This window comes from Myripristis murdjan, chromosome 4 (genome assembly GCF_902150065.1).
Source record: "Myripristis murdjan chromosome 4, fMyrMur1.1, whole genome shotgun sequence".
NCBI classification, from domain to species: Eukaryota; Metazoa; Chordata; class Actinopteri; order Holocentriformes; family Holocentridae; genus Myripristis; species Myripristis murdjan.
This window is the reverse complement of record NC_043983.1, coordinates 22819267-22843891: the sequence shown is the minus strand read 5'-3', so window position 1 is coordinate 22843891 and position 24625 is coordinate 22819267. Positions and strand designations below refer to the sequence as shown.

The 24625-nt window shown below is 40.1% G+C and overlaps 3 protein-coding genes across 4 annotated transcripts in view; 2 read left to right on the top strand and 1 right to left on the bottom strand.

Moving 5' to 3' along the window:
* Window positions 1–7088, bottom strand: part of swt1 (SWT1 RNA endoribonuclease homolog) — a 32198-nt gene extending 25110 nt beyond the window's left edge. Inside the window, exons 1-9 of one of the 2 annotated variants that reach the window (XM_030049420.1) lie at window positions 6983–7002; window positions 6091–6211; window positions 5468–5537; window positions 5223–5296; window positions 4008–5094; window positions 3221–3350; window positions 2827–2928; window positions 1716–1907; window positions 428–521 (exon numbers count right to left, since the gene is read on the bottom strand). In XM_030049420.1, the coding sequence (XP_029905280.1) occupies window positions 428–521; window positions 1716–1907; window positions 2827–2928; window positions 3221–3350; window positions 4008–5094; window positions 5223–5296; window positions 5468–5533 (1745 nt within the window). In that variant the 5' untranslated portion in view covers window positions 5534–5537; window positions 6091–6211; window positions 6983–7002. Of the gene's footprint in view, window positions 1–427; window positions 522–1715; window positions 1908–2826; window positions 2929–3220; window positions 3351–4007; window positions 5095–5222; window positions 5297–5467; window positions 5538–6090; window positions 6212–6982 lie in introns of both variants that reach the window. The other variant, XM_030049419.1, reaches the window with a different exon arrangement.
* Window positions 7089–7481: 393 nt separating this feature from the next.
* trmt1l (tRNA methyltransferase 1-like) lies at window positions 7482–15828 on the top strand. Its single transcript, XM_030049421.1, has 16 exons — window positions 7482–7627; window positions 8244–8351; window positions 8618–8680; window positions 8805–8918; window positions 9615–9679; window positions 10030–10186; window positions 10494–10614; window positions 10769–10848; window positions 11052–11304; window positions 11619–11831; window positions 11982–12172; window positions 13775–13853; window positions 14038–14201; window positions 14336–14401; window positions 14623–14749; window positions 15086–15828. Exons 1-16 carry the CDS (start codon window positions 7567–7569, stop codon window positions 15264–15266), a joined length of 2043 nt encoding a protein of 680 aa, XP_029905281.1. The 5' UTR covers window positions 7482–7566; the 3' UTR covers window positions 15267–15828.
* Window positions 15829–22106: 6278 nt separating this feature from the next.
* The window catches only part of niban1a (niban apoptosis regulator 1a), a 33125-nt gene continuing 30606 nt past the window's right edge, over window positions 22107–24625 (top strand). The window contains exon 1 of the mRNA XM_030049423.1: window positions 22107–22269. Coding sequence (XP_029905283.1) covers window positions 22215–22269 — 55 coding nt within the window. The 5' untranslated portion in view covers window positions 22107–22214. The remainder of the gene's footprint in view (window positions 22270–24625) is intronic.

The following is a 24625-nucleotide window of genomic DNA, read 5'->3' as shown; positions in this document are numbered from 1 at the left end:
TTTGTTTTACAACAATCTGGATATTTGGTTACAGTGGAAAAAGTGGACAGCGTCCCTGTAGAGCACTAGTCCCATGCCTGCCCATCAGTTTTTGCTTTCTGAAAAACTGGAAGTAGCAAAAAATAAATAAATAAAATAAAAAAATAGGTCAAAAGGAATACAAAGTGAAATTGTATAAAAGCCACCATATGTGAGGGAAAAAAACAAAAACAAAACTCTTTCCTAAACTCAGCATGTTTTGCTCAGTGCATTTATTCTTCCCCTATATCCCTGTTTGGTGGTCTGTTCCAGCCCAACTGGAACTATCTACATAGACCCACACAGAGTCACATGCATGTGCAGTATCTGCAGAGAGCACACAGACACTCACACTGCGGTAGTGAGCAGCAGTATATTGTAGGTATGGCTTTGGGGAGGGGGAACTCACGTGCATAGGATGACAGGGCTCTCTGGGTATAGACTCTGGTACTGCAGGCAGCACTGCAGCACTCGGTCATCATTATTCTCAGCAATCAGACCATCTGGGGACAAAGAAGTAGAAAGAGAGAGAAAGAGGCCACGCCACATAGGGTCAAAGAGTCGTGTTTAACTCTCCACACTCCGCATGTGGTAAATACTTTCACCCACTGAACTACAAAGCACTCAGGGTATTCTCCTCTTTTACAGGCAGGGAGATACATGGAAAACAGAAAAAAAGCTTAAAAGAAAGACAGAGGAGCCATGTAAAGAGATACACTTTCACAAAATGTCTCTATGCTATTAAATGTTTAGAAATGATGAAGAGTATTATCTCTGTGGCATCTTCGCTATCTGATTTCTTGCTGCTTCAACTGTTGAGAAAGCTACCAGTGCTGAATCTCAAATGTTTTAAGCTGTTCCACTGTGATAAATGTAATACCTTATTCATGTGTGCTGACTTGCCCTTGAGATGCATATTTTTGTAATGCTGAATAGACAGGGCATCAGCATACTGCTAGTGCCATCTGATGGACATGAGGTGGAATAGCAAGCATTTACTAAATGCTGGCATGGGAGGCCCAAATGAGATTTTAAATAACCTTATCCGACTCCTAAGACATTTCAGTTTAAGTATAAAAAATGTTTTAGTGTTAGTAGATGTTCATGGCACACTTGGAGAGAAAAAAGGCATTCTACAAAATACACTATGTTTCATTTTTAAATTTTCAACCAAAGTTCTTGTTTTACGTTCTTGTTTTTAATTTTGTAATATGCAATAAGCAATGGTTGTTTAAATACTGGATATCAAGGAGCTTGTAAAAAATTGAAGCCATCTGGTCAGCTATCTCAGATAATACATGCATCTTGCAAACATTATAGGTTATAGAACTTGAGTGCAGATTAAAATAAAGAATTCTGTTAAGATGCTGTTAGCTGTAAATTAAAAGTAAAAATGCTATCGAGAAAATAAAAACAAATAGATATACGGCTGTTCTATCGGTGCACATGTCTGTGTTGTAAACGTGTACTGAACACTCGATATTATGACACCTGATCTCTTTGTCACTCCTAAAATATTTGTGTATTCTAATTTGTCACCATGGGTAAAATTTGTTTTCTAGTAGTACTCAGTCAGGACCAGCATAAAATTGTCCTCACTCCAGATCTGAATTCAATACACTCAACTGCACCCAACTGGCTGATAAAAAGCAACAACCTTTAGGTTAATGCTACTTTAAATTTATGTCTTGACTCACAGCTACTCTGCGCAGCCTGCTGCATCGACTGCCCCCAGAGGCCAGACTCCCGGCTCTTTATAGAGCTGTAAATGTACTTGATGGCAGGAGAGGCCTTGCGGTCCACAGAGCCTGACAGTCTGTTCCCCATCTTCAGAGAGTCAAGCTCCTGAAGCACCACCCAGGGGATCAGGATCACAGGGAAGCCCATGGCTAAGGGAAGATATAATAGAAAAATACATGAAATTATAAAGTTATTACTTTTAGCAAACATATAGTAAGAACTCTACATTCTGTAAATTCAGACGAACACAACTTGTCTTGGTTAGGAATATTCAAAAATATATGTCTGCATTTGGTTTCTTTAAGTAATAACGTTATATTGTGATACTCTTAATTTCATGATGCCATTCTTATATTGTTTGTCAACGCTCCTTTGGGAGGTCAGAGCACAGTGCAGCACCTGTGAAGCTATCAGGGATTTGGTGTTTTGCACAAGTAAGCTGAAGCTTGCCAATGTGACTCTTGCATCAGAGTCCTCAACTTTAAGAGAGGTCTCCATATTCACGAAACACCATGCTCCCCAAATGTACTACAATCTTTGCATCAGGATTTTATTGCACATCCTCTGCAGAATTAAATTTTATTTGCTCTTTCCATTCCACTATGAGTTCTACAGTATCAGTCAGGGAATCATAACCATAGCTAAACACAGTTTGCCTTAATTACAAAGCCAAGAGACACTGAAAGAAAAAAAAAAATCCCAAGCCAGTGAATTAGGAATTCTGTGGGAAAGACAGATAGGTTGATGATAAGAGGATGAAATTTGCGGAGAAAAAACAGGACGGTGGTGGTAATATGCCACAGGACACCAGAGGTGTCTTTAAGAGGGAGAATGAAGAGATGTAAGAAAACAGATGATCTAGAGAAGGGGAAAAGAAAGATGAAAGAACTGAGACAAAGGGGTCAAAGGGTTTTAATTAGGCAAACTGGTTAAGACTGAACACTTAAGGGAAGTGGGTAATTCGTCTCTGCTTTTCAATAACAAGAAGCTATACTTTATCAGATCTAAAGAGGCATTAATCATTCTACAGACCACTACTGATTATTATCTAAAAATGAATCCAAATACCTCCGAGGCCATGAGATCTGATCTTCTTTATGTAATCAAGGTGACTGAGGAGGATGTTGGTGTCCAGAATGAGGATGACATCTCGCTGATGGGTCTGTCTGCCTGCAAACAAACACAAATGTCATGCTTGTTGAACTTAAACAGTGCCAAAAACAAGGATTTAACAACGAATTAAAGCATATAACATATGTTAAATTTAAAATACATTAAATTATTACATACATTATTATTAAATTATTATTAATTATTATATGATGGGGAGGTCATATATTGCTAGCTTGCAGATTTCTGATCACCCTGTTTACTGAGGGCTGTTAAGCCTCTTGAGTTTTACTGATTGCTTAGGTGAATAAAATAATAATAATGATTTTAAAAAATGAAAAATCAAACTAACTTGATGAGTCTGCGTCTCCCTCTTCTGGTAGATCTATTTCCATACATGTGAGCTCTCCATAGCTCTTCAGTGGTTTCAACTCCGGTCTCTTCTCAGACTGGGCAGTGTGATGCTCTTCAACCACCTGCTTCTACAACACAGTTCATTAAAAAAAAAAAAAAAAAAAAAAGTTCAACCAACAGAACAGCTTTCATAACTTGTGCTTACCTAAACACTAGATCTAAATTAATTATTCTGAAATTATTCTGATTATTCTGTACTCAAGTCTGACAGTCAAGATGTTTATGGACAACAGCTTCAAATTGAGCTTGATTTGCTTAGCACCTTCCAACACAACAGTGCGGCTTAAACAAATAACACAAAGACGTTGCTTAAAGGTTCACTACAAGTATTCCAACAGTACCATCTGCCTCTCAGCACTTTAAAGAGTTATCAGTTTATTGGCATTAGGCCTACTTATTTAAATATTTGAAGACAGTAATTAATTGAATAAATAATGAATTTACCTTTGAAGATACTGATAAGTAAGCGGGCGATCAAAGTCAAAGACATCTGGTCATTCAATAAACACCCTATCAACACAAATCTTACACTAAATTGGAAAAATTTGGGAAGCTGACTCCAGCTGGTGACCAGCTGGAGTGTACCTCATTATTTTGCACCTACAAGCGTTATCTCCTCTTCATAATGCAAACACATTGTACAGAATGTGCAAAAAACAAATACTACAATAAATGAAAGTATGTGAAAAAGCAGAGCAATAATAATATTAATGTATATTAATTACCTGGTCACAGCACAGTGATGTGCCTGCATGGTTCAAGGTGGGTAACTGTTCAGATATCGCGCTCTGTTTTGACTTGTGCTGTTCTTCAAACGGAGCAGCAGGTGTCACAGCTGTAGGGCGGTCAACACTGGGGGCAGATCCTTGCCGTGTTTTGTTCGCCGGGGCCCCAGATACTGAAGGCTCAGATCCACTTGTATTACTTTTTCTACTTGCAGGAGTACCATCATTATTGCAAACTGTATCACCAGCTGGTGGAACTAAAGTCTTTTTTGGTATCTTATAATTACGAGGCAGAGTGGGTGTGTCGGGAAGTATCTCTTGCTTAGTGCATAGCGAATTAGCTGCCTTATGTGACTCGGGTGTGATGTTCTTTTTTGGGGGACTGGCACACTTGAGTACATTTGATGTACTATCTGAGGTAGTAGGTTTGGCTGAAGTGGAAGACTGATCTGTAGCAGCAGTGGAGGAGGATTTTCCTTCAGCACACAAATTCCCTTTGGCCTTTAAGTCCTCTCTGTGCTTTCTTCTGTGCATCTTTGTGCCCACCTTCCTCTTCCTCTCCCTGAACTCCTTGGAGAGAGAGGAGGTCTTGCTTGTTTTCCTGGTCTTAGGGGTCTTGCTGTGTGGTCCAGTTTTGGGTGGCTCCTCATGAATGCACTGCCTCTTTGCTAAAATGTGCTTCTGTTCCATTAATTCAGCTGAATCCAAAGTGTGACGCTTCAATTTCTTGGTGAATTTTGAGGGGCTCCTCTCGGAAGACTCATTATCTGATTTTCTTTGGGAGATCTTCTCTGTTTTTTGAGGAATCTTATCTGCACTGTGGGTCTTCCTGGATTTTGAGTGTCCGGTCTCTACAGCTTTGCCTGTAGTGACAGAATTATTAGCCTTCTCCTGTCTAGAGCAACTCCGTTCATGGTAAGACACAAGCACGACACTTTTTGTCGCACATTTCTCTTCCTTTTCACCAGGTCCTGGATCTGTTGCTGTTTTTTTAGCCAGTTTGTAGACAGCCTTTTTGATCTGACGGCCACTTTGGGAAACATCTTTGACGGTAAGAGAAGCACAATTTTTCTCTTTTTCTGTGCTTCTAAATGTAAAAGAGCAGAAAATACATCACAGTGAAAACCATTTATTGAACTGAATCTTATGTCCGGGTTCACTATGATTTAACCTTAATTTTTAGTCATTTGTTATTGAAGGGCAACAAGACATTACCTGTCAGGACTGCTGTCATGCTGCTTCTTCTTGGCACTTGTGCAAACTGTGGTGACAACTTGCTCTTCAGATGACTGAATATTGAAAATAAGCGTCAAAATACCTGTTAACAGTGTGTTGTGGAAAAAGCCTAAAAAAGGCTATGTTTAATGACCAAAAAACAAAACAAAACAAACAAACAAACAAAAAAAAAACCAAAACAAAACAATGGCAGATAGGTCAAATGTTAAATTCCTTCTCCTCACCGTTGCATCCTCTTCACTTGACCAAGAGATCTTAATCTTCTTCTTTCTGGACTGCTTTTTAGACATTGTCCTGTGAAGTCAATTTCGACAAGCATGCATGGTCTTCAGTGAAGATGCAAAAGACAGTTGTTTTGTCTTCTCTATTCATACAAAATAATCCAGTTTATGATACAACAACTACACTATAGCTTGATTTGTCTTGGAACCTGACAATCACTACAAACAGAATCAACACAGACAAGTACTTAAGTAGCAATGCGATATTCTGGCCCTTTATATAAATAGCCTATTTATGTTTTATGCACTACAATTTAATACACTGTGTTTAAGTTTGCTTTAGTTTGCTCCTTCTGTTTTAATAAATTAAGAGTGGGAATTTTGAATTAAATTGTGTTGAGTTGGTTTGATTTATCGGTATCACTTTACAATAACCATCACTAATAAATGTTAAATTGATAAGTAATTAAATTCTAGTTAATAGTTATTTTACTGTTATTAAAAAAATGAAATGATGAATAATAAGGTTTACTAATTAGGACACATTCACAGAATAACTAAGCAATGTTAAAGACAGATAGAGCCTTGACATTTGACTCTGCTCATACGCTCACACCATAACTCACACTGTCCTTCCGTCCAGTTTGGAGGTACGTGGCACTTGTCTTGATTATTTCAGTTTTGTGCCACTTTTCTTGCAGTACTTTTCAGAGTGAAATATTGCACTTTTTCCTGCACTACATGGATCTGATGATAAGACAAATGATAGCATTAATAATAATTACTAGACATTATTCATCATCATTCCATTATTTGCTAATCAGTTACTCAGTTAATCAGTCAGTAACTGTCAACTAACTATCAATTTACCACTTACTCATGATGGTTATCATGAAGTGTTACTGATTTCAGAATCAGAATCAGAAATACTTTATTTATCCTCAAAGGGATATTGGGTCAGTTGTACTTGAATTTGTGCTCAAATTCAAGAAGCATACTGATACCATATTATAATCATAAGAAGTGTGTATCATATGCATAAATTGTTGATTTATCACATATTTAACACATTTATCACATATGCTGTACATTTACACAGGTGTCATGCTACTGAATGTACATCCTACTGCATGTATTTAAAGCTCTATTTACACATTTTAAATCAGTTTTGTAGAGGCACTGTAATGTATCCTCGCCCATGTCTTAAACCACCCCCTCTTCATACAATTCTCTTTGGTCAAATACACCAACAGGGTGTAGCTAACAGGTTACACGACTGGCTGTCCCATCTTCACAGAGTCAAGATGTGAGCTAATCTAACAAGTCCAATAAGTTAGCATAACTCTGTTAGTAGCTAACCAGGCTAACACTCACAACTGACAGCAGCTCTCGACAAGTTTACTTAATTCTGGTGTCTGAACCGTTACGATACTAACGTAACAAACGTTAATGCATAGTCCATTAAATATTTATAAGGTTAGTGTGTAGTTTAGCTATGGACTGGGAAATTATACTAACCTGGGCATTTTCCACGGATGTTACTACTAGTAATCGTTTGACAACTGTTCAAAACATCCGGTTCTTTGTCCCTCTTCTTCTTCTTCTTGTTTTATTGGAGGTTGACGCCGTTCGTCGCGGCAGTCATCATGGGATATGTAGTTTCCAGTTTTAAAACCAACGTAAAAAAAAAAAATAGATGGTTTTATTTAACACCTAGAAATTTCTTTCCAAATGTAGCGGCGTCCTCCCCAGTATTTCACTGCCATTTTGTTACACTTCCCGGTATTAAAGAGGACATATAACCATGCCTTATTTAGCTTTTCTAACGATTTGGGCTAAATCTTGAAATACACCTTTCGTATTTTGACCCCATAGCTTTTCAGATATTTGGAGTTATTCACCAAAAGATGAAAATGGTCCTCCTCCGTCGTCACTCAGTTGTCTGTGATCGGCTTCATTTTGCAGGCTGTTTGTCGGTGTTGCTAAACTGCTGGATGCACCGAACGTCAATAAGAATCAATACAAATTTACGTTTAAAATCTGCGCATTTTACGTACGCTGGGAAAAAAGAAAAACGCCTGCGTATGTTTCTGTAGTTAGTAATGGCGGAGGTCGAGGAAGTAGACGCTGCTCAGCTACACCAGGAGGACGTCGATATTAAACGTAAGAAAGTCCACGAGTTTGTTATATCTATGCAAATTATGAGACAGATAACTCGAACATAATTTGTAGTTTATGCAGCCTTCACACCGTGTAATAATTTCGCCGGGAATTTGAGTTTCAAACTGCTGAAATAAATGTGGGCCTCACCACGGAGCTCCACCACAGGACCTAATAGTGAGAAATTAGTCTGACAACATGAAATAAATAATTTGGGAAACGCTGTATTGCCGAATACTTACAACGGTGTGTATATGCTATTAGTGGGTTGCTCTGAGTGTCAAATTCGCATTGTAATCGTTTATTTTTTGGGGTGACACGGTCTCATCACGGAGCTCCGCAAGAGGACCGCAGAGGCGCACAATTTGGACGGTAGCTTGCTTTATCTCGGTCATCGCACCGACCTTTTCGGCGATAAATTAGCTCCAACAGAAGCTAGACTTAAACTGCATGGATCTTCTTAAGGAAATTTTTCTGTCGTCATGTTGATATTCAGCGGACTTTTCTATGCCTTGTTACTGAGATGATTATGAACGTGTGTGTAATCAGTCGTCATAAAAACTGTAAACATGGCAATCAAACGAGCTCCTTGGTCTCTGTCCTCTGTGTTGTATACTAGGTGATGGTGATGGTGAGGGTGCCCATTCAACTGGTGACCATGATGCAGTGAAAGTGAAAAATGAAGCTGGTGGAGACAGTGATGCCAAACCATCCACTACAACTATTGGTAATTTAGTAAACGCCTCTTTTATGTTGATCAATTGAGATTGGGGACAGCTTATTATGTGTCCAAGGCTATTTGGCTGTCAGGTGTAATTTATGGAATGTGAGAATAATTTTGTACTAGCCTGACTGTAGAATGACTTCTCAGGATAGTGGGCTTATAGAGCTCACAGCATTGACACATATTTTCTTTTTTTCATAAAAAAAACAAAACAAAAACTTGTTTTTCTCATAAGTGGTAGCCTAACCTTTATACTTTGCTGCAAACAGAGAGACACATTTCAATTCAGAGCAAACTGGAGGGGCTTGAGATGCTGGTGGACCTCAATGGTGGTGAGTCGATGGGTCCAGAAAGACCTGCCGAAATTCAAGTGTACATTTTAGATGATAGATTGTTTTCTAAATTTTAAAAAACAAGCTTAAGTTGTCCCTGTGTGTTTTTGTGTCTGTGCACCAGCTGGGCGAAAGTCATGTCCCTTGTGTCCTGAGGAGAAGTTTAAAGCGTGCTACAGCCACAAGCTGCGACGGCACCTCCAGAACCTCCACTGGAAAGTCTATGTGGAGTTTGAGGGTACGACTGTGCAGCAGTGGATGATGATCCACGCAGGAAACAGCACCGATTGGATGTTATCAACACAAGAATAAAAAATGGGGAAAAGTCTGAGACATGATGATAATAATAATAGCCTGCTAATGACAGAAGCTGGCACGATAATATAACAGATTCTAAAATGTGGTTTAGTTTTCCGAGCAGGATGCCTGGGTCTCAGTGTGATCTACAGAGGTGCCTTATGTTTTCCATTAAAGAAAGGAGAGTCACTGCATACTGTATGCCAGTACAATTATCATCAATTATGTAACAGTCTTAAAGAGTCCGACCACTGACCACCCACGGTTTTCAAAAAATGTTAAAACAGTCTTCATGCTCCCAATTTATAAAGCTGTGCAAGTATTTCTCTCTTTAATGTAGTTTCTTTCCACTGTCAGGCATACCATTGGTAATTAGTGGCTTCACTTCCTGAATGTGGAACACAGTATGAGCATTGCAGAAATTCATGATTTGCTTTCAAAGCTGTAGATGAATAATAATACATAGAGAAAAAGCAGTTGAAATCATTTATATCAGCATAGCTAATTGCATAATGAAGTGGTATAACATTTGCCCTCCCAAACACATTTGATCTGACACACAAAATTAGAAATAATATTTGTGCAGGTGATTATATCAGATCTAAATTGATACAATTTTAATGTCTGCCTTTGACAGGTCAGAGGATGTGCATCTGCCACCTACCCTGCAGACACCTGAAGAACAGTCTCAGCGGAGATCAGGTAAGAAACTAAACACACACCTGTCTCCAGCTCAAGCTCCATTTACTGTGCAACAGTAGCATGGTTTCAACTGCAGGACAACCTGAGGCTTGCTAATTATTCATGTCACCTATTTTCTCAGGTGTGTGCTTTCTGTGAGATGTTGTACAAGATACCAAATAAGCATTTTTTTCGGTCTTGTGAGATGCACATTTTGAATTACATTTGCCAAGCCCTTGGTCGTGCAGTGCTAAAGCAGTTATGGTTTTCTTGTGTGTGTTTCTTTAATTGCTCTTGGACATCTAAATTCAGTTTTCTGCACCACTGTGTGTTGTTGTATATTTTTTTTCTTTTGCATCGATCCCCTCCAGGCATCAGGGAGACAGGTAGCGCACTATCACTGTGTAGTGTGTTCTGTTACCATCGCCCGCAAGACAGACATGATCAGCCACCTGAAACGCCACGTCAACAAAGGAGAGACAGAGGCCAGCTACTCAGGGAGCTCAGATGTGCCCTTTGAGGAGCCAGGTAAACACTGAAAAACACCATGCTTATATGTGGGAAAACTGTGTTCTGCGATTGGCTGCACTGTTATGCTTCTGCAACCCTCTCTGTGCACTGTCTGAAAAATACATAAAATATTGAGGGAATGCATACAGAGCAGCAGCTAATGTATAGTTTTGTAATGTTGGTAGAGTTGCCACTGTCGTTTGCGATAAGGTTTCTCACACTGTACTTTTCAAAGAAAACACAGAGTAACATCAAAATATAATTGGCAAATAGTAATGATGCAAATGCCTATCTGCGTCCCTTGATCTGCACTCTTTTTGACCAGCTCCTTCAGGCCAGGCTTATGAAATCATGAAAGAGCTCGGAACCAACGTCCAGCTCCTCCCCAACTACACCACCCCACAGAAGAGCGACACGTATTTCAACCGCAAGATGAAAACCAACAGGTCAGTGGTCAAATTTCTGTTGACCCAAGTTCGTTCAAAACATATTGCTAGTCAGATAGAAAGATTTTTGTTCCCGTCTTATTGGAAATGCATTGTAGTAATGCAGAGGAATTTCTGTTTTAGTCGACACATTGTGTGTGTGTGTATGTTTCAGGCAGCTGGTGTTCTGTTCATTGGCTGTTTTGGCAGAAGAGAGAAATCCCTTGGAGTGTCTTGATGCTTTTGGAGCCACCGGTGAGAAATTCACTGTTTACCGGTTGTTCTTTTCATGCAGCTTGTTGAGGTTCATAATGTATGGAAATATGATACAGCTGTTGTTTTCAAATGCATGGCAGAAAGCTTCATCAGCACGAACTAAGAGGTAGCTATCCTCTGGAAGTCATCCTAAGTTAACATTTTTCATTAACAAACTCAAACTTGTGTCTACCTTCCCACAGGGATCATGGGCCTCCAGTGGGCTAAGCACCTTCGTAATGCAGTCAAGGTGACCATAACAGACATCAACGAGACCTGCGTCAAAATGATAAAAGAGAACTGCCAACTCAACCACATCCGGGTGGACGGAGGCTCACGAAGTTCCCGGGGACCCGATGGCACGAGCAATGAAGCGGAGGGCGTGCCCATCGCTACAGTGGAGGTCGCCAAGATGGATGCCAACGTCATCATGCATCTGCGGAGCTTTGATTACATGTAATTACGAGTGCAGTGTCACAACACTAACACTGCTAATAAGTGGAAGTTGGTCCTGTGTTTTTTTAAATAATACTGTTGTTTTGACTTTAACAAACTTTTACAGTTTTGACTTTAACAAAAACTCTGTTTTTCTGCATGTGATGAATGCAAAAGAGAATTACAGCTATAATATTGCTCACCCCCCTCCTCAGCATCCTCAACAAGTCTGGTCCTTCTCAAAGAGCTTGATAAATTACACAACATAAAAGGAACATTTTCTAAATAGTTGAAATGATTAATTTAATTGATGGTTTATTTCTTGTTTTGTCCAGTCACCTTGACCCATACGGCACAGCGGTGAACTACCTGGATTCAGCTTTCCGTAATGTGCGGAACCTGGGAATCATCTCTGTGACATCCACAGACACTGGCTCACTGTACGCCAAGTCACCGAATGTCACCCTGCGTCACTACAGCTGTCACATCGTACGCACAGAGTACTACAAAGAGCTGGCCGCACGTATGGTAGTGGCCACTGTTGCCAGGTAGGTGTTCCATTGTTTTGTTTGTATACATATGCGTGTCTCTGGCTGTCCTAATGTGATACATAAAACCAGGTGGCTCAACAGATTGTCAGCATTTCATCTGCAGGGCAGGCCAGATTCTAACTCTGCGTATGTGACTGTACTTTCCAGAGCGGCGGCGCGCTGTAATAAAGGCATTGAAGTGCTGCTGGCAGTGGCTTTGGAACATTTTGTCCTGGTGGTGGTGAGAGTCCTTAGGGGGCCCACCCAGGCTGACGAGTCGGCCAAGAGGTTACGACAGCTCATCCACTGCCAGTGGTGTGAGGAGAGAGTCTTCCTCAAGCAAGGCAGCATGGTGGATGGTAAGTATGCCACAAGTATTGAAGCTTCACCTCCTTACATTTCCTGCTGTGGTTTCTGTCCAAATGGTTCCTCTTTTAGTCTGTAGCAACCATGCAAAAAAAGTGATGGCTGCATTTGTATGACCAAAAAATGTGTTTGTTTGTTTTGTTTTTTTTAGTTTTATTTTTTGCATAATTTCAAAACACACACATTTAATAAAATTAGAAAAGAATATACAGTGCAGGGAGAAGCAGTGCACTTATTTAAAGCCTCCATCTAACTAAAGTTAAAATTTTCACAGTATTGCACAGAACATAAAATTGGCATACAGTAATTAATATTACTATGTAAAGGTGATGACAAACTAAGAATAACAATAACAGTAAAGGCATTAGGACTAGGCATTATTTGGACCGCCCTTATGTTAGAGGCAGTCTGGGGTTGGGTATGTCTCAATGTGTAGGATGCCACCTTAGGGTCCCTCACAGACATTGGCTTTTTTGTTTGTTTCTGTTTACTAATATTATTAACTTTTGGTCTGATTATCTCCTGTTTGAGTTTTCCGTTCTTGTAAGACCCTTTCTTGTAGGCTGTGGGTGCTTGGATCTGCTGCAGAGGTCTCAGCTCTCACCACATCCCGATTCTTTCATTGTCTTAATTATTACATTGACCTTCATCATCTGCATCTGAATCTTTGAACGTACTAGTCCCTCCTCATAGCCTGGCATTCCAGTCCATGTCTGACATCAGAGTGCCTTCAACATTTCTGCAGATTTCTGCAAATCTGCTTGCCTCTACACACACAACCAAAAGCCAGTCCTGAGTTTTGCATCTCATTGCAGACGATTCAACTTGAGCTCTTGTGGTTTCCTTGACAGAGACTTCCTCTCTAATCGACACTCCTTTCAATAGCAGTCAGTCAGACAGTGTGGTTTCAGGTGTCTGTTCCGCAGTAGCAAAGCAATAGAGAAAATGAGCATTTCAATTTTCTAAAAGGTTCACAAAGTACTGACCTCAAGACTTACCAATGGGTCTTTCCTACCTCAGCACACCCTGTACTATAATCTCACACAATTGCACTTTCAGAAAATTTAAAGTTGTAAGGATCATTTTAACATAATATCATAATAATAAAATACGTGTAAAACGGCGCTATATGCACCCTTTCAACTGCACAAAAAGATCTATTTGCTATTTACAACTTTCCTTTCATAAAATTGCCACAGTTAATACAGCATCACTGTTCAGAGCTCTAGTAAGGCGTCACATGTGAATTCCAGGAGTCTGCACGCCTGCCAACAAGCACAATCAGATTATTACACCTTTGGAGTTGTGTGCATAGGTGTCCTGGCAATGTACAGCACATACATACACACTTGTGTATGCTCTTGAGGACAAATGAACAAACTAGAGTACTTACAAGGATACAAGGAAGTTTATTGGTAATTATACAACAGGTTGAATAATGAAATTACAAGTATTAATATAAATTGTTTTATATGTTCAGCTGATTTTAACACCTCTCATCTCCAAAAACCTGCATATAGCTAGCAGTAAAACATTGTGTGACTGATAAATAAATAGCTTTGTAATTTGTTGGCCATGTTTTCTCCTTTGTCCAGACAACTTGTATAACCAGTTGCCCTGTAATTGTCACGGGAGCATGCCTGGCAAGACAGCGGTGGAGCTGGGGCCGTTATGGTACAGTAACGTTCTCACTATCACTCCAAAACTTGTAATCAGTGTCATAATCAGTCACATTAGGCCACTACTCAACATTTTTGTCATTCTAAATACCCGTTACTCTATTATCATTGCATCTTGTACTTTTCTGGAATGGTTTGCATTTAAACCCGCTCACTCAGTATTGTGTGTGCTTCCCCAGGTCAGGACCGCTATTTAATACTGGTTTCCTGAGAGGGATGCTGTTTGCAGCAGTGCAGCACAGTATGGATGACATCCAGACACTGGTCAAAACTCTCATCTGTGAATCTGAATGTACCACGCTCAAATCTTTTGTTCACGGGCCCTCTGCTCTCACCAACCAAGGTAAAAACCTGTCCCCTCAGTGTGGCTTGTTAGTGTGACTCACATCTACGGGTACATGTGTTGACCTAAATAGTACTCAAAAAAAAAAACTTCATATCCGAATAAGCAGTGGATTTGATGTGTTTTCTTTGCAGTGGAATGTGGTGTGCTCATTAAGACTTTACAGAAGGGTGAGGAGTCGGGCACTGCTGATCAGTCTGGTGAGTTATTTGTGCAAGTATCTGTGTTAAGTATTTGTGCAACAGTTAGATCTATATTTGTCCTCTAGAGGGCAGAGTAGCCTCAGTCCTAACTTGTGTTCTCCTTAGTAGAAGTTTGATTGCTTTGTAACCAAATCTTGGATTTAAGTTTCATTATAAATAGTCATGACCTGACTTCAGTTAACCTGTCAGTCAAAAAAATGTTTTGGATTTTGCATCAGGAAAGAGAAAGACAGGAGAGGAGTCAGGAAACGTTGTGAAGAAACTGAAGTCTGATGCATCTCTTGAACACCCAGCCTTCTACTACAGCATCCACCGCCACAGCATCAGAGGCATGAACATGCCAAAGTGAGTGACCTGAAATGCTGGCTTTTGTCTTTTGGTTTTGTAATTAGGAGTGTAAGCTGTAATAATTCTGGGCTGGGACCCAAAATCTGTCCTGACCCACAGCTGGTAGGTCTGCAGATGTGTTTTAATGAGCCTGTCTCAAGATGACTCAGGAACCTTTGCAAGTTATTACTGAAATAATTCTGTCTAAAAATGGCCATAACCTCTGAGATTCTTTTTTGCAAACAAAATGGTTTGTAATTAGCTTCTGCATTTTCAAATCTATACCTTAAAGAGCACTCTCAGTCTTTGGATGTCATTTTTATGTGTTCTCAGTCGCCTCATTTATGCGTGCAGGTTGAACAAGTTCCTCCAGTACCTGACTGAGGCTGGGTTCAGAGTAAGTCGGACGCACTTTGACCCCACGGGAGTTCGAACCGATGCCACACTGGAGCAGTTTAAGTCTGTCCTCACCAAGTACAGTGTGCCCAATGCCACCACAAGTCAGACAAGCCTGAGCACTGAGAAAACTCTGTAAGAAACAAGACAGACGTGTTTTTAGAGTTGAAGTCAATTCACTCTTGTTTCAATTCAGAGATTCAATTCAATTACAAATTTGCCTCAAGGGGCTTTTCAGCAATACAACATCCTCTGTCTCCCTAAAAAAAAAAAAACAACCCTCCAACAGGGAGCCAGTTTGGAAACATAATCAACCCAGTATCTGTAAGCAGTAACATGTTTCATTTTCTGTTGTGAATTGACTCCAACCCTGCTGTTTCTTGAAGCCCAAATTAAGTTTTGACTGCACTGATATTTTCAATACTCGCCAGTTGTTTTTTATTTTGATGTGCTTTCACTAGAGTAAAGTAGAAAGTTCCTAATCAAAGGAAAACCAATGAGGATTTTTATTTATATGCAAACTGAACTGAATCTGCAGCACAGATGAGCCCACTTTATCTCACGGCGAGTGTATTTATTCTTTTTATTTGTTTCCTTTGGAGAATTTGCAGGCTATATGTTGGATTCTCTTTTATCTGCTTGATTGTTTGTTTTTTGTTATTTTTGGCAAACAAAATGACAATAAAGGTTTACTGCAGACACTGAATGTTACTGATTTCTCAAGAATGTGAGTCTTTTGTTTCTCATTAAGTCTCAGAATTCAGGTGTTTTTTCAGAGAGAATGTGTGGACTACCCAGAACAACTTTTTTTTTCTTTTTTTTTTTTTTTTTTTTTAAGATTTCTACAAGTTAGGGATTTTATTATCATGAAAACAGCATTAAATGTGGATAATTCAATTTCTGGAACAGAGAGGGCACTCCTGATTGGTTGGCTCCTGATTGGTCCCTCAAGGAAACTTGTTAGTCGTTTTTATGGTATCCTGGGCTCAGTTTCCAAAATAGACACAAAATAGATACAAAGCAAACATGGAAGAGGGATCTTAGCATATCTACTGATAGCTATTGATTCACATTGCCCCAAATGTCAGGCACAAAATAAAGCACAAAATCTCCCAATTCTGTCCTAATTGCAAAATCTTGATTGGGTACTACACACATTGTATCTCATCCTGCTCAAAACTAAAAATGAACCTCTATTTATACAGGTAGTCTGTTGAGACACAGGGTCTCAGTATTTGACCTGCATAATGAGCTGCACCACTGAAAAATCCCACAAAATTTAATCTCCATATCTTAAAATGTCATAATAAAAATGTCTCTCTGACCTGAAAAGTGCATTTTGTTTAAAAGAAAGTTGTTATATTTTTGTTATTATTTTTATGGATGAATATGCCATGTGTATGTAGTTCTGAGAATACCAATAACAGTTGTGTTTTCATCTTCTGTATGATTCTGTGGACAGGCTGCTGTTTGACCGAGCTTTGTGTTATTTGTTTGTTTGCTTGTCTTGATAAAAAAGTGTGAAACATTAATAAAGATAATAAAAAAGGGGAAATCTATGGCTGCATTATCTTGTTTTCTATAACATCAAAGTGGATTTATTTACCATTGCTAAAGACATGATCACTGTTAAAGTGAGCGAGCCAAAAGCCCAAAGAGGCTGCATTGTACCCATGCCCTGCTTCATGTAGAGCCTCCATCTCAAGGACCCCTCACCTCCTGTACATGATGTGCATGGGTGGGTAACATGACCGAGCCTCGCTGACCGAGGTGTGTGCCCAGTGTGCGTCAATACCTGCAAAAAATCTGGAAAGGCAGCTAAGAGCCAGTAGCCAGGACTCATGCCTTGTGGTATGAGCCATCAGCACTGAGCTGGCACAAGCTTATTGGACACGGTGGATGCTGAGGCCCAGACGTCCCTGTGCTGTTGGAGGGCTCTAAGATCAAGAGGAGGACGAGCTGAGGGTTGGCAATGCCCTCTGCCATGGTGAAGGACGACTCCGCCTGCCCAGCAGCAGACAAACAGGTAGGCTAAACCTTTACGAGTCTCTCACATCAGAACTGTTTGACAATCACCAATCAAGGTAAGTTTAATATCAGATTGCACAATCATTGTCTTTCCTTATCACATGCTTTCCACATGTCGTTATACACATGTATAGTGCAAATGAACACGACTGTGCAAACAACACATCAATTATGTAGCAGTTTCAAATGTTTTCAACCTGTTTTGCTTTCCATTAAAGAATGTGATTAGGCCATAAGATATTGAACTCGCTTTGAATGGTCATGCATTTGTTGTGAGGTACAAAATGGGTAAACCTTTCAGAGTTTAAAACAATGAAAAAACTGATAAGCCACACAAGAATGGACTTCACAGTTCAAGGTCAGCTATCCTGAAGATGATAAAAGAATAATTGATCCATCAATGAATATTAAATGAATTGTAAAAATGTCATACATAAAGATACATAAAGATTTCTTAAAGTCAATACATAAATAAATATGTAACAATTTCTGGTGAACAAAATGTTTTATCAAAACAAGATGTGGTTGGTGCAATTATCTTCCAACTTCACTCATTGAAGCCAGTGGGTGAGTTCTGACTGGTTCTGACTTTTGCACTGGTTTCCACAGTCCAAAGACATGCAGGTCAGGTGATTTAGAAACCAACCCAAAAGGTATGAATGTGTGTGACGCAGGATGGGATGTAGCTTATTTTATGATATGGTGTGTAAAGCGTTTCGAGACATGCTTGTGAAAATGGGTGATATAATTAAACTCACACTTGCTTCCAGGCTGTAATCAGCCCACTAGTTCCTCATCACTGATTAACTTTAGCAGAATGGACCAATCACTTTACCCAGTAGTCTTTGTGAGATTGTTCAGTGTGTTTCCTAGCTTTTCTTGCAGTCCACTTGTATTTGTACTCTACGTTGCCTGACATGATTATTGTACCATTTACTTTACCGTCAGTAAAGAGTCTTATGTCACATGTCTACCTCCGTGTGTCTGCACTTGAGTTCAAGTTACTCTACCAATCATACTCCTGCCAGCTATTGGGCACCAAAACTCTCTGTCAGTCTGCAGAGGAGGCAGCAACGATGATTAATCCAACATTCAGTCCAACATTGCCGAAGAGCTGCCATTCACAAAATGTAAGGGTCTGCTTTTGCTGCTAAAAAAAATCGACTGAATGTCAGCGAAACCCAAAGCAATGACACAATGTTGCTGTGCCAGTTTATTGCGGCTTTCTGTCACTCACTTTCTATTCCAGTTTGTACTCAAATCAGTAAGTTCAGCCCACTTGCTCATTGGAAAAATGGCATCAGCTTTCCTCAGTTACAGTAGACTGACTAAATTCATACTCACAGCCATGGCAATGTTCAGATTTAAAGAGAAATCTTTTTCAACCTCATTGAAAGTGTTGGAGCCATGCAATGAGGTCTGAGGACTGACATGTGCTCGAAGAAGTTACAAGAGCAAAGAGGGGAGAGGATGGGGCAAAACTCCCTGTTGACAAATATCAGGTAACTCAACCTCTTTCACGTTTCTTTTAATTGTATTTAAGACAAAATTAACTCATATCCATGTTATGCTTTAACCCCTTGAAACTGATTTTTACCTTAAGCACAGTAAACTGAATGCAGTTTTAGCCACTTTGTTAGGCTACTATGCGATGTATGTATGTATGTATGTGAGCTAAGCAGGTAAGTGATGCAGTGCATGGACAGTTTGTGCCCTCTAGTGGTGAAGAATAGAAAATAAAAGTTACTTTAAGGAAACGGCTCAACAAGGAGCCATAGTACTCTGAGTAACTGAGTATGTCCAGTTCTCTTAAGTGTTCTCCACCAAATTAAGACTTTGTGAAGGCCATAAAAGGTAAAATTATTTGTGTGGTCTGTAGAAGATGCTAGAGAGAGTGCTCATCATGGTTCTCTCTCTGCTGCGTGGAAAGCTCTGAATGGGATCACATCTGATGTCAGATGGGCCGCCATGTGTGGTAGCGGTTCACTCAGGGTCAGAGTGTCAGACGGCGCCACTAACAGAGCTGGCCTTTAGAGGAGCCTGGCCCTAAGGGTAGTGTCTTGTAAATAAGGAAGAAAGAGAAAGAATTTGGCCTAGTTTTGGAGGCAATGTGTCTGATTGCTTTACTGTTTTGCACTTCACATTCTCAGTCATTTGTTCTTCTTGTGCTGTTCTGAGATTTTTAAGAGTGGATAAAAGAAAAAGTGAAAATAGCAGTAAAGTACTTTGATGTTTCATTTGGAATATCTGTAAATCCAACTGGTGAAACAAAGTTAACTATAAATCTGTGTTTGCAGGTTTTGTTTCCAATCTGGCAATGACTACATCATTATTCTAAATGAACATTGACATTGTTGTCTCCACAAAATGGTGCAGGGAGAACCAAATGAAACTGGTTTCTGCAGAGTTTTCCTTGTCTGCTTGATGTATATCATTGTAAAGGAGAACACCAAAACATGGATCCAGGCCGTCACTGGCACCTAGTTGGCCCTCACTTGTTTTAATCAGCCGGTGTGTCCAGATGACAATTTTTCCATATAACTTTTGCTTTGCGTATAATTTGAACTGAAACTCATTCAAGCGAATAAGGCCGCGGCTTTCCAACCTCTTCTCTGTAACACAAATGATTTACTAAGGTTTGGCTGTTGTATGTTTGAATCTACACGTCTCTCAGTTGTTCTTACTCAATTAATCGATCAGTTGTATCAACATAAAATTAATTTAGTTGAATTTTGAGTAAAACTGGAGTAATCACTCAAGTCGTTTAGCAAGTAAATATCAAACATTTGGGTTCAAGCTTTACTGATGTGACAATTTGCTTGCTTTTCTCTGTTTCTTATTATAAAATGAAACTTTTTGGGGGTTTTGGCTGCTGGACTTAGTGAACAGTTTAAGAATTTGTGTGGATGCAGGTGATGTATGATAGGCATTTATCATGTTTGACATTTGATGGACAAAATGATTCCCAGTTGAAAAAAAAAAAAAAAAAAACTGAATGAAAGTAAAAATGGACAGATTAATGAACACTGCAGATAATCATCAAGCTCTGCAGCCGTGCTACTGACTGAGCACACACCAGTGGTTTTCTTTTTGGATGTGTCTTTCCAAGAATAAATATCAAGTCCTAAACAAATCAACACCAATGAGGATTTTTTTTTTTTTTTTTTAACCTAAACTGACCCTGCAGCAGAGATAAGCCCTTTTTTCAACTACACGCATACTTGTCATTTCTATTGTGGAATTTACTTAATTGAATTCTCTTTCCCCTGCTTGCATGTTTGTTGTTATTTAGTTATTATTTGTTTGTTCCATCTTGTCAAACAAAATAGTAGTAACCACATAATGTAAGTAAAAGTTTTACTGTATAGCATCTTTTGCTGCACATGCACAAATGAGTACAATGGCACAAGTGCAACATAAAATAAACAACAGGCAAGTGCAGATAAATACAGAGAAGATATGAATGCTGATTACCAACTAACTAAGCAGGGAAGGCAAGATGGCAGAGATGGGTGTAAGTAGATTTTTTTCGAAGCCATTTAAGGACTCAGCTAACAGTGGAAGGGGAGCTGCGGAAGGTTGCTCTCTTTGATTTCTGCATTCCTCGTGCAGCCACAGAATTCCAATGTTTTGTCGGGGGCAGAACGTGTATGGACGTGTTTTCAGGCCTCCGTGCCTCCAGCGGTCTGACTTCACAATTTCCAGGCATCCCTGACTTCTGTCTAAGGATAGCAGGTTACTGTTACTTGGAAAGCTGTAAGGTCAAAAACCGCCTAAGGCTCTGTAGCTCTCTGAAAGTTAGGTTGTGTATGCTGTGTGTGTGTGTATGTGTGTGTGTGTGTGTGTGTGTGTGGGTGGATGTGTGGGTGTCAACAGGTACTTTTAATGTCCATGTGATGCATTGGGATTGGTTTTGACTGAGGCTCCTCCAGGTTTGAGGCCTCAGAGAAGGAGACAGTAGAGCCAAAGTCATAAAACAGGCTGTCCTGGAGTGCATGTACACATGTAGCGTCACCCCTCAGGGGGACACAGGGCTGGACACAGAATGGGGAGAGACTTGGGGCTTATCTATCTATGACTTCATTATCTCTGTCATTATCTATGACTTAAACATGCAGTCCTCCCAAAAAAGGCACCACAAGGGCGCTGTAATTTATTGCTATGATGACTTGTAGTTTTTGCTGTTGTCTGTGGGTTTCCAGCTGTGTGAAATTATCAATTGGTTGGTTGGATGATGTTGTCTGTTTTTTTTTTTTTTTGTTTGTTTTTGTTTTTTTTGTTTTTGTTTGTTTGTTTTCTGACCTTGTCTAGTATGGCAAACCCTAATTACAATGTAGATATCTATCCAGCAGTGATGTAAAAGGATAAACCATGAGCTATTGATTATTATGTTAAGCCAAGCCACCATTCTAAGAAAAAAACATATATATATATTTCTAAGATAATCATTTATGTAATATAACTCACATCTTCAGGATGAATACTATACATTTATTAGATTAAATTTTAATTTAATCTATTAAGGACATAAAAGGCAGGAAAGCTATACCGAAAAGACAGAAAAACTGGATAAAATGACGTTCAGAAAAGCCTTTATTTAATTTGAGGCACATCGGTTATCAGTTCTCATCCCACAGGGCGCAATTGAAAGGCAAGTGGTCTGGCGTAAACATACAGCATAAAACATTCAGGTCAAAACACGCATAGGCTTTAACTTCAATCAGACCATTAAAAATGACGAGATCAGAGGAGCACGTCCAACTGGGAGAGACCAGATCACTGAGAGTGTACAGAGGAAGAATGAGCAATGAGTGAACAGGCGCTGTGGAAAAAAAGAAGTGGCGTGTCTTCTCTCCACGCCCGTCATTGAATGACAGTCTTAAACAGAGAGAGAGAGAGAGAGAGAGAGAGAGAGAGAGAGAGAGAGAGAGAGAGAGAGAGAGAGAGAGAGAGAGAGAGAGGGCGTCTCCTTCCCTCGCTGCTGCCGATCGATGCGCTAGTGTTTACCTGAGGAGCAAAGCCTACCTGTGGATCCTCTTCTCCCCAGCAGCCCGGCACCATGGGGATATCCGCGTCCAGCCTGCTGGATGAGACCAAATCCAACTACATCAAAGGTAAGGAGACGCGCATCGAGACGCGCATTTGGAGCGCAAATGAGGGCGCACTCACTGCCTTCATTTGGACACGGAGAAAGACAGAGAAACAGCGGTTCATGCTGTTGATCTACATAACAAAGTTCAAGCTCCGCGGGTTTATATTGTCGTGGAGCTAAATTAGACTGTCAGTGTAATGTAGAAAATCGGTGTGCCCGGTGCTCAGTGCTTCAAAGTCCGCCACATAGGTATACGAGATTCCCATGATTCATCGGTTTCCCATTTCCGAGGCTGTCTTGAGTCGACGTGACTCAAGGGATACGGGGGGAACGACGGATGTTTTACACATTAAAGTGTTAGATGCCCCTGGAGGGAGAGGCGAATTTCTCCAAAGAGCTGACCTCAGCCAGCCTGCTCTCAGAGATCGAAATCACACAGGCGGCACTGAACCTGTCAGGCTTGTTTCCTTGTTTTGTATCACAGCACACCCTGACCGAGAGAAACCCTGCCAACTACCAACACAGACAGACCCAACAAAGATGTTTTGAGACGCGTATTTATTCCTCTCAGGTTATTTACAGTCCTCTAGAGGGGCTGTCTGAACGCAAGCGGATAGGCGACGCTTAATGTTACATGTGCGACCTTGCTGTGTGTGTGTTTTAGTGGAGCAGATTGGATATCTTTTGAGTTTATCAGGTCACTCCAGCTATTCCAGCCTTGCAGGGGGAAAGTGAGAGGGACTCCCAAGTGCCAGAACCTGTTTTACCTTTGTCTCTCCCATTGTAGGCTAGTTGCGCCCATGGGTGGGTACTAACAGAGGAAAGAAGTGTGTGTGTGTGTGTGTGTGTGTGTGTGTGTGTGTGTGTGTGTGTGTGTGTGTGTGTGTGTGTGATGGTAATGTGCAGGTGTAAAGACAATGGACGTGGATGTTGGCCTTTGCCTACATCAGGACAGTTTGAGCTGATCTGCAATACAGGTGCACAGCACTGCCTCTACCTGTGCCCAAGGGGATATTATTTTAATTGGTGATAAACGGCACTAAGTAAGATTAATAAGCAGGGTGTTGAGTGACAAGCAAAGCATATTTACACAAATGAGCACTGTTGACTCAAAATATTGAAAAATTAAGTATTAAAACCTGTAAAGCTGACGTCATATGCTTTGTTAAAGGTATGATTATGACTTAATCTAATTTTCTCTGAATTGAATAACTGCCTGTTCACTTAAAAACAAAACAAAAAAAAAAAAAACAACAGTTCACCCAAAAAAAGATACACATATTTTCTTACTCACCTTTAGTGCAGTCTGGCCATTCAGATAGTTTGTGTGTGATTTGCCAAGGTTTCCAGTCTGCCACATTCTCCCCAGTCTCCTTGCACTGTAATACAACAGGTGTAGATGAGGATTCCGTTGTGAAGCTCAAATCATAAAAAATATAGGCTATATGTGGAAAACCTCAATAGCAACAGCTCTTTACAAAATCAATGGGGAAGGGAAAGGGAGGGGGTGTTTATTAGGGCCAGCTTCCCACTTCTAATTTGTACTTTTTTGTATTTTGGGTGAACTGTTCCTTTAAATGATGCCTAAGAGAGAACGCCTCAGCTGAAGGCATTCATACCTTTTTTTTTTCTTTTTATCCGCTGCACTAGAGCCATATGTGCACCATGGTTTTCTGTCATATTTTTGTCATAGTTTACAACAGAGTTCGCTACAGTAAACATGTATCACTGCCCTCGTGTGTCTGATGGCAGTTTTCTGGGAAGGCCTGTCATCATCGCATAAAGCGATGCACAAGCAACGCTGTGGGTCAGCGGTCAGCTACAACCGCCATTTTTAAAAACACAGCTGGCGTAAACAAATGCAATGAAAGTGGAAAGCCAAAGAAAGTTGAGAAAAGGACAAAACATAAACAAACAATGGCAAAACAATGAGAGGAATGGAAAAGAGGAGAAATGCCATCGCTGGTCACATTATGAGCCGATGAGAAGGTGAAGGAAAATCTAATTTAGTCCCCTCCAATTTGTTCCTCTTCTTAGGATACTTACATAAATTCGATTAGATTACAGGTTTTTTTAGTGTCCCCTTCAGTGGAATTTGTTCACATGGCTCGGTACACCGTCGACTTATGACATAAACGCCACGGTGGCATGAGACATGAAGACATCGGGACAGCAACAAATAGACGAAGATCACTTAAAGTTAACAGACAAGCATTTGTATGATCGACATGAGGGATGGGGGAAGGTAAAATGTTTGATAACTGTTGCTGCTGCAGCTTGTCTGCCTGGTGTCCTTTGATGTAATATTGTTTCAAAAGAAAGATATTATCCCAGGCAAAAAAAGAGACTCCAGTGGGTCTGCCATGTGTGTTATGGAT

What these genes read in the sequence shown, in the direction of transcription:
- trmt1l (XM_030049421.1), top strand. Translation starts at nt 7,567, where the DNA reads ATGGCGGAGGTCGAGGAAGTAGACGCTGCTCAGCTACACCAGGAGGAC. An exon ending in AGTCTATGTGGAGTTTGAGG is followed by an intron (nt 8,919 to 9,614) that starts GTACGACTGTGC and finishes TGCCTTTGACAG; the next exon opens with GTCAGAGGATGTGCATCTGC. An exon ending in AGAGGCATGAACATGCCAAA is followed by an intron (nt 14,750 to 15,085) that starts GTGAGTGACCTG and finishes TTATGCGTGCAG; the next exon opens with GTTGAACAAGTTCCTCCAGT.